The 12,746-nt window shown below is 44.9% G+C and overlaps 1 protein-coding gene across 3 annotated transcripts in view; it reads left to right on the top strand.

The window, feature by feature from the left end:
• Positions 1 to 10,145: 10,145 nt before the first annotated feature.
• The window catches only part of LOC137391043 (uncharacterized), a 42,130-nt gene continuing 39,529 nt past the window's right edge, over positions 10,146 to 12,746 (top strand). For 2 of the 3 annotated variants that reach the window (XM_068077385.1, XM_068077386.1), the window contains exon 1: positions 10,146 to 10,223. In XM_068077385.1, the coding sequence (XP_067933486.1) occupies positions 10,178 to 10,223 (46 nt within the window). In that variant the 5' untranslated portion in view covers positions 10,146 to 10,177. The remainder of the gene's footprint in view (positions 10,224 to 12,746) is intronic. The other variant, XM_068077387.1, reaches the window with a different exon arrangement.

The following is a 12,746-nucleotide window of genomic DNA, read 5'->3' on the forward strand; positions in this document are numbered from 1 at the left end:
CAGAAAAACATGGTGAACTGATCAAAGGGAAAAAGTGACGTAGCCAATATATATATACAGTCAAACATGGATAACTCGAACTTCAAGGGACCGAGCAAAAGTGTTCGAATTATCAGAGCATTCAAGTTATCAGAGCACTGTCACAAGTCCATATATTTACTTATTTATTAGTAGATACATGTACATATACAAACTATAATATAAATCAAAAGCACAAATGGCTTGTTTCAAATTAAATGCTTCTAATGTAAAGTTTAAAACGTTTTCATGAAAAAGTATAGAGATTTTTCTATCACTTGAAATTGGTTTGTTGTTTGAGGTGATGTTATTGCCAGGACGTTTTTCAGATTGGCATTGGCAAAACTTGATCGTTGTTGAAATGCTCAAAAGAAAAGACATTTTTTTCTTTTGGGGTTTTACCCACGATCAATTTTGCCGTTTTTTCTTGAAGTTTATGCAGATTACCTTACTTTACCTGGGATTCGTTAAGAGCGCCACTCCGAGGCAGTTCAATTAGAAGTTTTACGAGGTTTTACGGTACATTCTATATCACTCACGCTTTTTTAATATATACTTATTGAATGTACACACGTATTCTGTGTTTAGGTCAAACGATGAATAGTTTTTTGTAGCTCAGACAACGTATACGTTTAATTACAACATTTTTTAAGACGTTTTAAACATTCAACATTCCGACGTTAATTCAACACGGAATCAATGTCGGAAAACTATTCATCACGGGCTAGCCGAGTCACGCACTCAAGGATTTTTGCCACGCACATACAAAACAACATGCGATTTTTGTTTTGTATGTGCGTGGCGAAAATTCTTGCGCGCGTGACCCGGCTAGCCCGTGCTATTCATCGTATCGCAGTATAAATCAAATTTCACCAAACTTTTAGAAAAGTCGTTGACAAAAATATTTTGTCGATGGTGGTAATAACGACGCTTATGAATTACGAAAAGATGAAGTTTACCTCTATGGCTTTGAATAAAGTGATTTTCTAAAGCGAAAACAACCGTTTCGGTAGCTGTTGGGCAAAAAAACAGTTCGAATTAACAGTGTTGAGTTTGAGTTATCTATAGCAATTTATCATTACGTGAGAACGGACTAAAGGAAATGTTCGAATTAACCATGTGTTCGAGCTATCCGTGGACGAGTTATCCATGTTTGACTGTATATATATATATATATATATATATATATATAGAAGAGACTTCTGGGATAGTGGTTGACCTAGAAAAGATAACAGACGCCATTATTAAGGCTTTTACGCAGTGAACAATCTTCTATAATTTATTTCTTACCGTTCACTCATAGGAAGACATTTTTTATATTCATGGTTACATGTCAAAATATTCTAAGTTTCTGTTATAATTAATTGTTAGAGGTTTAAGATTACTTAAACAATATTGTTTCCGTTTTTGTTCTACGTTTTCTCGAAATAAGATTTTGTAATTAGCCCTTTCGTTATCGAAATATGTCTTAATGTTTTTTTACAATTACTGTTCGCTACCCAGTATATGTAGAATTTCCTGGGCTTTTTATTAGTGTTTAGATTGTTACGCTATAATGGCTCATTGTCTAGCAATAATTTTTTATTGTTCTGTATGTGAAAATTCTTAGAAACTCGGCAGTCAGCAAGACGATATGATTGGTCAGTTTGAACGATAACCGTCAATCTCTAGGCCAATCGCTTATGTAATATAAATACTGCCACTAATTTTTAGGCAGTTCAGTTTGGGTGTGACTCTTGAATTGGATGCATGATTAGTATTACTATAATAAAGTCGTTATTGTTGGAGAAATATCGTTTATAATCGTCACTAACAGCAAGCTCACACAAAATGACTACAAATAAATAGGATGATTAAATAATTATTTTTACAAGAGTTGTGTTCTCTCCTGTTGGTTTCAGCAGGTTACAGCGTTGGTTTTAGCGCACTCTGCTGGTTTCAGCAGAACGGAAGTGAGTTGGGTTCAGCTCCCTCCTGTTGGTTTCAGCAGGTTGTACAGTCAGCAGCGTTGGGTTCAGCGCACTCTGTTGGGTTCAGCAGAGCACAAGTGAGTTGGTTTCAGCTCCCTCCTGTTGGGTTCGGCAGGTTGTACAGTTGGCAGCGTTGGTTTCAGCGCACTCTGTTGGTTTCAGCAGAACGGAAGTGAGTTGGGTTCAGCTCCCTCCTGTTGGTTTCAGCAGGTTGTACAGTCAGCAGCGTTGGGTTCAGCGCACTCTGTTGGGTTCAGCAGAGCATAAATGAGTTGGTTTCAGCTCCCTCCTGTTGGGTTCAGCAGGTTGTAGCGTTGGTTAAAGCGCAGAGAACTAGAGTTAGGGGTTGTCCCCACCCCACTCTTGCGAGTTTTCTTCAAAACACACCGTGTTCCTACGCCCCTTACGCACCTGCTGTGCGGTCTAAGTGAAAAAATATAATAATAATAATAATAATAAACAGCAAATATAATAATAATAATGAACAGCAAATGACACCAAACAGAAAAAACAGTACTTCACCATTATTCAGGCTAAAACTATAAAAGTTCGTACGATTTTAAAAAACTTGTAAAAACTGTGATATACTCGGCTCGCGAGAACTCCGGCTTGACCGGAAACGAGAAAGTTGCGAGACCGCCGAGGGAAAACCGGGGTTCGCTCTCTTACGACTAGAAGCTCGGTGAGTGTTAACGTGTTTGTTTTGCCTCCTGCTAAGTAGATACTTGTTAAGAACCCACTAAACTAGATTAGCACTAGTTTACATGGTACCACGAGTGTTTACTTACAGGAGAAGAGTAATACGTTTGTGATTGAGCTAGGTTGTACGATAGTGTAGTGCTAAATTAATACGATAATACAGTGATAAGTAGAGGTGAGTATATTGAATTGTGTTGGACAATTGTGGAGTGTGTAGACGCTCGGCGAGGTGCATTGAGGTGTGGTGACACCATAGATACACGAACGGATCTCAGTTGACCGTTCTACCATTGATACTGTTCAGTAGATTCTGTTGTAATTTTTCGAATTAAAATAGAATTATGGCTGGAAGAAGGGTGGGTGCAAATATTTTTGCTAGCTTGCCTGCGCTAGAAATTTTGGCTACTGATGTATTCGGTAGCTGGAAAAAGTTTAGCGAAGAGTTTACCCTATGTATTGAAATGAAGGACTTTGAGATGGGGGATAGTGAGGCTACGGTGGAGGGGGAGGCCGTCGTGGTCCCCAACTTCACTCCTAGGGCTCAGTTGCTGGCACTCTTAAAAGCCATAGGCCAAGAGGGTAGGGAAACCCTAAGATCGTTGGGTTTTGAGTCCAATAACCCGGACTCAACATTCAACCAGGCTTGGGGCCTGCTGAGAGGGCATTATGAACGAGAGGAGAATGTCTACGTCAAAACCCAAAAGTTTGTTTCTGCGAGACAACTTGCGGGAGAAGACGACAGAGATTTTCTCCTCAGAGTAGAACGGCTCAGTAGGCAGCTCGATTTTGGTAGGAATGACGATTCACGTAGGAGCTTTGCCCTAGTCATTGCCGTGAATGGACTGCGCGACATAAAATTGAGTAGGGAATTAATGGCCCAAAATGATCTGGATTGGGAGAGGTTGACGAACCTTCTTCGAACCAGAAACGTAGCGCAAGAGGCTTCAGAGATGATCGCGGCGGAGTCTAGTTCGACTCGACCTGCTGCCGCCCAACTTAGTGCGACACAGGAGGCTGCGGTGCCGACCCCAGGGGCTCGTGTCTCTTCGGAGGCGACAGGCGGTGGGGCACAGCAGCGTGTCAAACAGGAGGTTGGCGAGGTACGGAGGCGAGAAGACCGGGACAGTTGGCGAAAGAGAAGGGATGGTAGCAGAGACGGCTACAAGGGTCGAGAACGTCAAGGGCGTTACGATGGTTACGGACGCGGCTCTAGCAGCCGTGAGGGTAGTCAGGAACGCTTTGGGCGTCGTAGTGGCTACAAAGGCGGCTCTAACAGCCGGGAAAGTAGCCACGAAGGACGTTATCGCTATCGCCGTTATAGCGTTAACAGCGATTCAGACGACCCCAAGGACCGTGTGGGCAGGAATAGTTACCGGCGGAGGCGCCGTGACTCTCCCTACCGGAGAAGCGATGACTGTTGTTATGAGTGTGGCGCAGTTGATCACTTTGTTAGAGATTGCCCCCAAGTTAGATGCAATGTTTGCAAGAAACTTGGGCACATGGCAGGTGCGTGCGGCAGACCAAACAGGTGTCGTACATGCGACGGTAAATATCATGCGGAGAGCGAGTGCCCCTTTAAATCAGGGAAAGGCCGCAATAGCGATAAAAAGGTCAGGCTAGCTTCTAACCGGGACTCTAGTTGACTGGCTGGTGATTTCAGACTCGCGCTCTCGGTCCATGGCCAAGACGTTCCTTTCTGTCTAGACACTGGGGCGGATGTCACTGTGTTGACAGAGGGAACTCAAAAGTCTTTGGACTTGCCGCTCTCTCCTAGTTCCACAATTTTGGTTGGCGCAGGTGGAAAGAGGTTGAGTGTGGCAGGAGTTGCTGATATTAAGATCAACAGCAAGCGAAAGTCCACTAATTGCAAAGCACATGTGGTGCTAGGTGCTAATAGAAATTTATTAGGAGCACAAGAAATTATAGACTTAGGTCTTTTAGCAATTGTCAATGCTATAAACATTGAGGCATTTGATCCAGTAAAGGAGTTTTCTAGGCTCTTTCAAGGGCTAGGAACGATGCCAGGCTTGTTTAGCATTGAACTAAAGGAAAACACTGAACCTTATCATCTTTTCTCTCCGAGGCCTATAGCTGCCGGTCTTTATGACAAGGCAAAGGCTGAAATAGAGAAGATGTTAGCGCTGGGAGTTATTGAGTCAGTAGAACAACCAACTGATTGGTGTTCGGGACTGACCATAGCTCCAAAACCTAATGGCGCTATTAGGATGTGTGTAGACCTTACCCACCTCAATAAAGGGGTGAAAAGGGAGACATATCCACTCCCAAGGGTCAGTGACATGTTGTCAAGACTGGCCGAGGGTCGGATTTTCTCCAAGGTCGATGCAAATTCCGGATTTTGGCAAGTCAAGCTCGACCCTAAGAGCAAGCTACTGACGACGTTCATCTCTCCATGGGGGAGGTATTGCTTTAAACGAATGCCCTTCGGCATATCGTCAGCTCCTGAGTATTATCAAAGGGGCATGGAAAAGATATTAGGCCAGATGGACGGAGTTATCTGTCTAATGGATGATGTCTTAATCTTCGGTAAGGATGAGACCACTCACTGGAAACGGTTGAGAAAGGTTCTATCCAAGATCGATGCTGCTGGAGTGACACTTCGCGAAGACAAATGTGAATTTGGCTGTACTTCGGTCAAATTCCTAGGACATCTTGTCAGCGCTGAAGGTGTAAGGCCAGACCCAGACAAAGTAAAAGCAATTTGTCAGTTAAATCCCCCAGAAGATAAAAAAGCTGCTAGGCGCTTCATCGGCATGGTTAACTATCTCGGCAAGTTTTCCAAAAATTTGTCGAGTTTAGCTATACCTATTTATGCAGTGATGGGAGCGCGCAGCATGTGGCTGTGGGGCAGTAGTCAACAGTTGGCTTTCGAACAGATCAAACGGGAACTGTCACGAGCCCCTGTGCTATGTGCATTCGACTTGAATAAGCTGCACCGCGTGTCAGCAGATTCAAGCCAGTATGCTCTCGGTGCTGTGCTATTACAGCAGACCGAGCTGAATACTTGGCAACCAGTCGAATACGCGTCACGCAAATTGACTGAGGTCGAAACTAGGTATGCAATGGTCGAAAAAGAAGCGCTGGCAGTCACATGGGCCTGCGAAAAATTTGATTATTACCTGGTAGGTCGATATTTTGAGGTAGAGACAGACCACAAACCTTTAGTCTCCATCCTTGGTGACAAAGATCTGTCTAAGCTACCTGTGCGGGTACAACGGTTTAAAATGAGGATGATGAGGTACGGGTATTCAATTTTTCATACCCCAGGACCTCAAATGTACTTAGCAGACACACTGAGTCGGCCTAGCGCCGCTAGCAGTGAAAACATAGGTCACTGTTCTGCAGTGGAACAGTACGTCGAGACACAGGTTGCAGAGATGCTAGACCCGTGTAGACGAACTGAGTTGTTTGACGCCACTCGGCGAGACACAACATCCAGAAAATGTTTGGAATACCTTGCGAAAGGGTGGCCAGACAAAAAGAAATTGGATGCAGAGCTCGCTAAGTTGTATGGTAGTCGCGATACGATTACGTCATACCAGGGTCTAATTCTGTTCAAAGGCAGAATTTACATCCCGAATGAATTGAGGCCCATTTACCTGGCACGGTTTCATGAAAGCCATCAGGGGATCGAAAAGATGCGAGTAAAAATGAGGCAATTCACTTGGTGGCCCTCAATGAGTGGTGATATAGACCATTATGTCTCTCGATGTAATGTCTGTATTAGACACTGTTCTATCAAACACCAGCCCATGGAGCATGCTCAGCTTCCAGCAGCTCCTTGGTTAGAGATTGGGTGTGATGTTATGGAACATCAAGGTAACTTGTACCTAGTCATGATGGATTATTACTCCAGGTGGATTGAGGTACCCCGGATTCGAGCTCAGACTTCTTGTCTTGTAATCCAGGCAATGAAGCCGGTGTTCGCCAGGCTGGGGGTGCCAAAATTAGTCAGGAGTGATAACGGACCATGTTTTGCTAGCCAGGAATATCGCAACTTTGCGCAAGCATGGGGTTTCCAAATAGCCACCAGCAGCCCAAGGTATGCGCCATCCAACGGACTAGCAGAACGGGCAGTCAAAACCGTCAAACGGATGTGGGACATGTCAACAGACAAGGACAAATCACTCCTCGATTACCGATCAACACCCCTCAAATCGGGTTACTCCCCGAGCGAGTTAATGTTTGCTAGATCGATCAGGACAACGTCGGGAAAACCCGTTCCCCGAGTTGTAGACTACGATCTATTTGAACATAAAGAACTCGAAGCCAAAGAGGCTAAGCGTGAGAAATGGAACGCTAAGCACAGGGCTAAGCCTCTGCCAGACCTCCTACCGGGGCAGCGGGTATGGGTTAATGCTCCATCCGATGTCGGTAAAGAAGGGGTTGTAGTCCGGGCGGACAGCTCTCCAGAGAGCTATTGGGTTCGCGTAGGACAGAGCGACCTTCGGCGCAACCGTAAGCATTTATTTGTGCTTTCTGACTCTGATTGTAGAGAGGATGATTACCTTTTCATACATCCTGCCAGTGTGGGGAATGCCGAAGAGGCAGCCGTGAGTAAAAGGGTCGTAGATAGACCAGCTTTCCCCGCTTTACTAACCCCTAGGGTGTCTAACTCTACTAACCCCGCTTCGATTAGAGATAACACTGGTAATGGGGAGGACGCAATAGACGACGAGGCTCACGCCAGTAGTGATAACTCTTATAACAGTGGCACTAATGCTTGGGGGGATGGTATCAGCAGCAATGGTGGTTACACGCTACCTGTTAACCTGAGCACAACTGATAGTGTAGAAAGCGATCTAGCTTTAGATACCTTATTTTCTGACCGCTTAACAGAGGGTGAGGCTTTGCCTGACAAACCTGCAGAAGCGGGACAAACCGGTAGTAGCAGCCGGGTTGCAAACCCCGTTGCTCAGACTGGTGACAGAGTGACCAGAAGTGGTCGGACTGTCAAGACAAAAAGGCAAGATGGGTTCCTTTATTATAAATAGTGTTCTCCTTTTGTAGATTACTACGTTTTACTACATCCAATCTACGATTCAATTATGAGGTGTCCCAACACACACTGTAAGGAGGCAGGAGATCACCTGGGAAAAGACTGCCCGAGATGCTGGAGATGTGGGGAGACCTCCCACGCGACCGACCGGTGCACCCGCGTCAGGTGCAAGAAGTGCAGGCAGGAGGGTCACGAAAGGAAACGGTGCCCCCGCATAGTCTGCAACATGTGTGGGGAAAAGGGCCACACAGTAGAGGTCTGTCGGAACGCGTCGAGAAGGAGAGGAGGAAAGCCCTCCAGGCCTCCAGTACCTGCGGGCAATCCTTCAAAATCAGGACAGGCCTCAGGTCAACAAAAGGGGGAAAGACGGGAGGAAAGTGGGAGAAGGCGGCACGCAACATCCCGTACCCCGTACAACCCACCCGTAGCCAGACAGGCTGCAAGTGCATCCGATGTCTTCACGTTGGAAGACATCCAGGCCATGATCAGGGGGGACTCCGGTCCTCAGACTGATTTCGAGGGAGACCTGCGGACCCTCAGAGAAGAACGTGCTGTTCTAAAAAAACGGTACGACAGGGAAATGAAAGAGCTGGAGAGACGGGAGAGTGAGCTCCACGCAAAGAGGCGGGAGCATGAGCGAGTTCGCCCTCTGCGGGAAGTTCTAGCCTCGGCTGGCTCCCCTAGTCCCCGGATGGCTTCCCAGACACCCGCGTCTCAGAAAACCCCTGCGGCTACCGCCATGCCACCACCGTCCCCTGCCAAGGACAGCAGCGAGGCATCTAGTGGAGACGATGGAAGAGACCACCTCAAAATAGAGAGTCTTCCGTTGGAAGGAGGCGGCTCCACGTCCTCCCCCACAGCCGGAAACCCCGTGACATTAGACCGTGCTGAACAGGCGACTGCGGCCGGAAACCTGCTCGCAGGAGACCGTGCTGAGCAGGCGACTTCAGCCGGAAACCTGTCCACAGGAGACCGCGCTGAACCTACCAACGAAGCCAGAGACCTTTCTATGGAAGGAGACTGTGCGGAGGAGAAAGAAAACATGGACACCGCCAATGAGGACCTGTTGCTCGGTCTAGGCGAAAGCGCGGTGTGAGCTTCACAAGGGGGAAGCCACGTCGGAGAGATTCCAGACTCTCGGCGACATTTGGAGAGATCCCAGACTCTCAACCCTTTAAAGGAGTTCCCAGACTCCTTTTTCCGAAACCTCGCGGTTCCAAGGATACCCGGAGTACCAAAGTGCCCTAGAAGCAAAGTAGAATTACCAGGCTCTACTCACAGAGACACCAGACTCTGGGGGGGGAAAACTCAGGTTTACCCATGTGCACTTGAGAGTGCAGAAGACCAGCAAGTAGTCGCCTACAGGCTATACAGGCTGCTGAGGGTTTGGCCCCACGGGATCTCCCAGAATCCACTGAACACCCCGGTAAAAGATCAGCACCAAACAAACAAAAGGAGATGTGATATACTCGGCTCGCGAGAACTCCGGCTTGACCGGAAACGAGAAAGTTGCGAGACCGCCGAGGGAAAACCGGGGTTCGCTCTCTTACGACTAGAAGCTCGGTGAGTGTTAACGTGTTTGTTTTGCCTCCTGCTAAGTAGATACTTGTTAAGAACCCACTAAACTAGATTAGCACTAGTTTACAAAAACATTAACAGTAGCATCATGTCTATTGAGCACTTGTTTATCATCATTTGGTGACTCAAAATATACTGAAGAATTATAGTTAGTATCATCAAAATCTTTATTTGCATCACAATCATTTATTGAAACAAACGAAATCGCTCGGATAAAAGTTGTTATTAAAACGAAGGAAGCGGGTAAAGATATTTGAAACTGTTACAAATGGAAGTGAAATTTCTAGTCTAACATTTTGCGCAAAAATTAATTTGATTGGTTCACGCAGTTACTTAGAAACAGCTTTTGTAAACAAAGCCATGCGAATGCCGCAAAACCGCCGTTAGGAGTAACAACACTGAACTTATCGCTTACTGCGGTACTAATTCTGCACGCTATTCCGCTCAATTCCGCATGGTATTAATTCTGCACGCGAGTCAGAAGTTATTGATTTTATGATGGGGCTTTAGCTACTTTTGTGTGTGTACCTCTGTTTTATATCGTAGATATTTACTACTTCCTGTTATGTTCATTGTCAGCCACGCCGGATTATTGACGTAATAAAAATCGCTAATGACATCATCGGCAATTTCAACAGGTTATGGACCCAGGATCAGGTTCTATTTTGACGGCAACCAAGACTCTTTTCCTATATGGAAAACCAGATTTATCAATTATCCATGCACACCATGTAGTTATAAAATAAACAACAGAAGTGACAAAATACGAATTACTGTGAACAATACGTTCACAAGAAATAACAACCTTTAGTTAAATTCGAATGAAGGAAAATAGGATAGGAGACACAGAGACAACAGGAAAAGGCAAGCGGGAAGATTGAAGCGGGACCGTTCTATGCAAGGAGCTTGGAGAGTGAAGAAGACTCTACTATTCATCAAAGGTACAACTTCTTATTGTATTAATTTACAAGAGCTTTTGTGAACGCCACACACACTAGACAAAGAAGTTCAGAAAACCATATTACACAAAGAAGGTGACAATGACACCGATTACGCAACAAAGAATCCTTGAGCTTATGCTGAACTCGTACAAGCAATGATATACAGCCCAAATGGGGCTGTATATCATTGGTACAAGCATTGGACGAAAGATCACTTCAACTTATTATGAATGACACTAAGGAAAATGGCCGAGATGCTCTTAAAGTATTACGACAGCATTATGTATTAACAGAGAAACCTAGAGTATTGATGTTATATGAAGAGTTAACAACGCTACACATGGCCGACAATGAGGACATCACTGATTACATAATCAGGGCAGAATAAGCAGCTTGTGAACTGTTAAAGCAGGGGTGTGCAACATGTTTCTTTCCAGAGCCACTTTTTAATATTTGAACAACACCAAGGGCCAGCAACCCAAAATAATGTAATCTAATGGAAAATCGTGTGTCGAGTTGAGGAGACTGAGAAAATATTGTGATATAAGTAAGTACATTTCTTGCAAACGATGAATACAAACTTTTATTAACATGAATCTGTAATATTGGAACAAAAAGTTGAGACAAAAAATAAAGTGCAGATTGGATAAGTAGGGTGAAACTTGGTACTTCACCTTTTTACACAAACGTTAAGTACTCTAATGTTGAATGTCTATTCACTGTTGACTTTATCAACTAAGTGTAATGACACACTACTACGTTGACCACTAAACTAATATGCAATGTTGTGAGACAGTAACTCCAAACCTATCTCAACATCCCCCTCCGCAAGTGTCATTCGGTACCGGTAATGTTGGTTACATATTCCTTCAGATATGCAGGCGGTTTTGTCTGCCGGCCATATCGTGTTGTTGTTCCTAACTCCCCATTCACAGTCGGGATGTTAGCGACGGTCGTATCCGCCCTCTCCCTCTGCTCACAGCTGTTTTCCGCCGGGAGACCTGCCACGGACATCTGCCAGTCCGCCCTCTTACTCTGCTCACAGCTATGTTCCGCCAGGAGATCTGCCATAGACATCTGCCTGTTTGCTCTCTCATCCTGCTCACAGCGTAGAGTCAGGTCTTTCTTAGCGATTGACTCTAAGGGGTGCAAGTATTTACGGTTACGTCTTAGTGTTTGGCCCTGGGTACGCACGATCTAAGATCGATTCGCACAGCTTCGTTATATAACTCCAGTGTTTTCCTGTTGCCTGAGAACTTGAATAGATCCTGAACATATACAGGCTGTCCCACTTTTAGAAGGGTTAGGTCCTTTGCCTGCTGATTGAAGTACTTTTGAGATGTCAACTAATTTTTTTTTTCTGATCTGCAGCCTGTCTGGCATTGACAATACAGGATACAAGTGCCTGCTTGGCTAAAGGCAATACACTTTGGGTTTGACGGCTAAACATCCGTTGAGCAGGGCTTGTGGTCATATTTGCAGTTGGAGTATTTCGCCATTCCAGTAAAGCAAGGTTAATGTCTTCAGACTTTTTCATCAAATTCTTCACGCTTTTTATGGTCGATTTTGCCTTGCCATTTGATTGTGCATAATACGGAGATGACAAACAGTGTTGAAATTTCCACGTGCAGCTGAACTCTTGGAATTGAGCTCCCGTGAATTGCGGACTGCCGTCAGAATGCAGCAGCTCCGGAACACCATGGCGTGGAAACCGTTCTTTCAGACAGTTAATCAGTGTTTCCCAGGTGAGGTCCTTCAACTTGTTGATTTCTATGTAGTCAGAATAATAGTCTACTAGCACTACATAGTGTTCCTGGTGCCTGGCCTGAAATACGTTGGCTCCTACCTTCGCCCAGGGTCGATCCGGTATCTCATGACTTCTCATCGTTTCCTTTGGTTTACTGCTTTGATGCGCCAAACCCATAGAACAGTTAAGGACCATTTCTGTTATCTCTGCTGTGATACCCGTCCAAAACACAGTGTCTCTCGCTCTGTGTTTAGTGGCTTCTATTCCTTGATGAGCTTTATGAAGGTTTCAGAGCACCTCAGATCTCATACTCAGTGGCAGCACAACCCGATCATTTTTATAGACTACTCCGTTGGGAGCCCCCAGTTCCTCTCAATAGTTCCAATATTGCTTGAAATTCTTGGGTAACTGACTTCTCTCTGAGGGCTCCCCCTTCCTAATTGCTTTTTTTACTCCTAGCAGTTCTGGATCTTCTCTGGTAGCAGGGTTGGTTTGATATATATCGCTTAATATATATCATCGATATATATCGCCAGTAGATATGATTGAGTTGAAAAAAGCGATAATTTTGAAAAATATCCATTTTATCAGTCCGTTTTCATCTTACAACTATTGCTAACGGTCTAAAAATCCTAAATAACACCTAAAATCATCAAATACTTGCGTAGGGGCCTATTAGGCATACCCAACACAGACCAACAAAGACAGCCAGACCAAGAAGGTGACATTGGCTAGACCAATTAATTAGTGTTTGAGTTGAGAAGAGTTTTTCAGAT

Source organism: Watersipora subatra, chromosome 3, assembly GCF_963576615.1.
Source record: "Watersipora subatra chromosome 3, tzWatSuba1.1, whole genome shotgun sequence".
Classification (NCBI taxonomy): Eukaryota; Metazoa; Bryozoa; class Gymnolaemata; order Cheilostomatida; family Watersiporidae; genus Watersipora; species Watersipora subatra.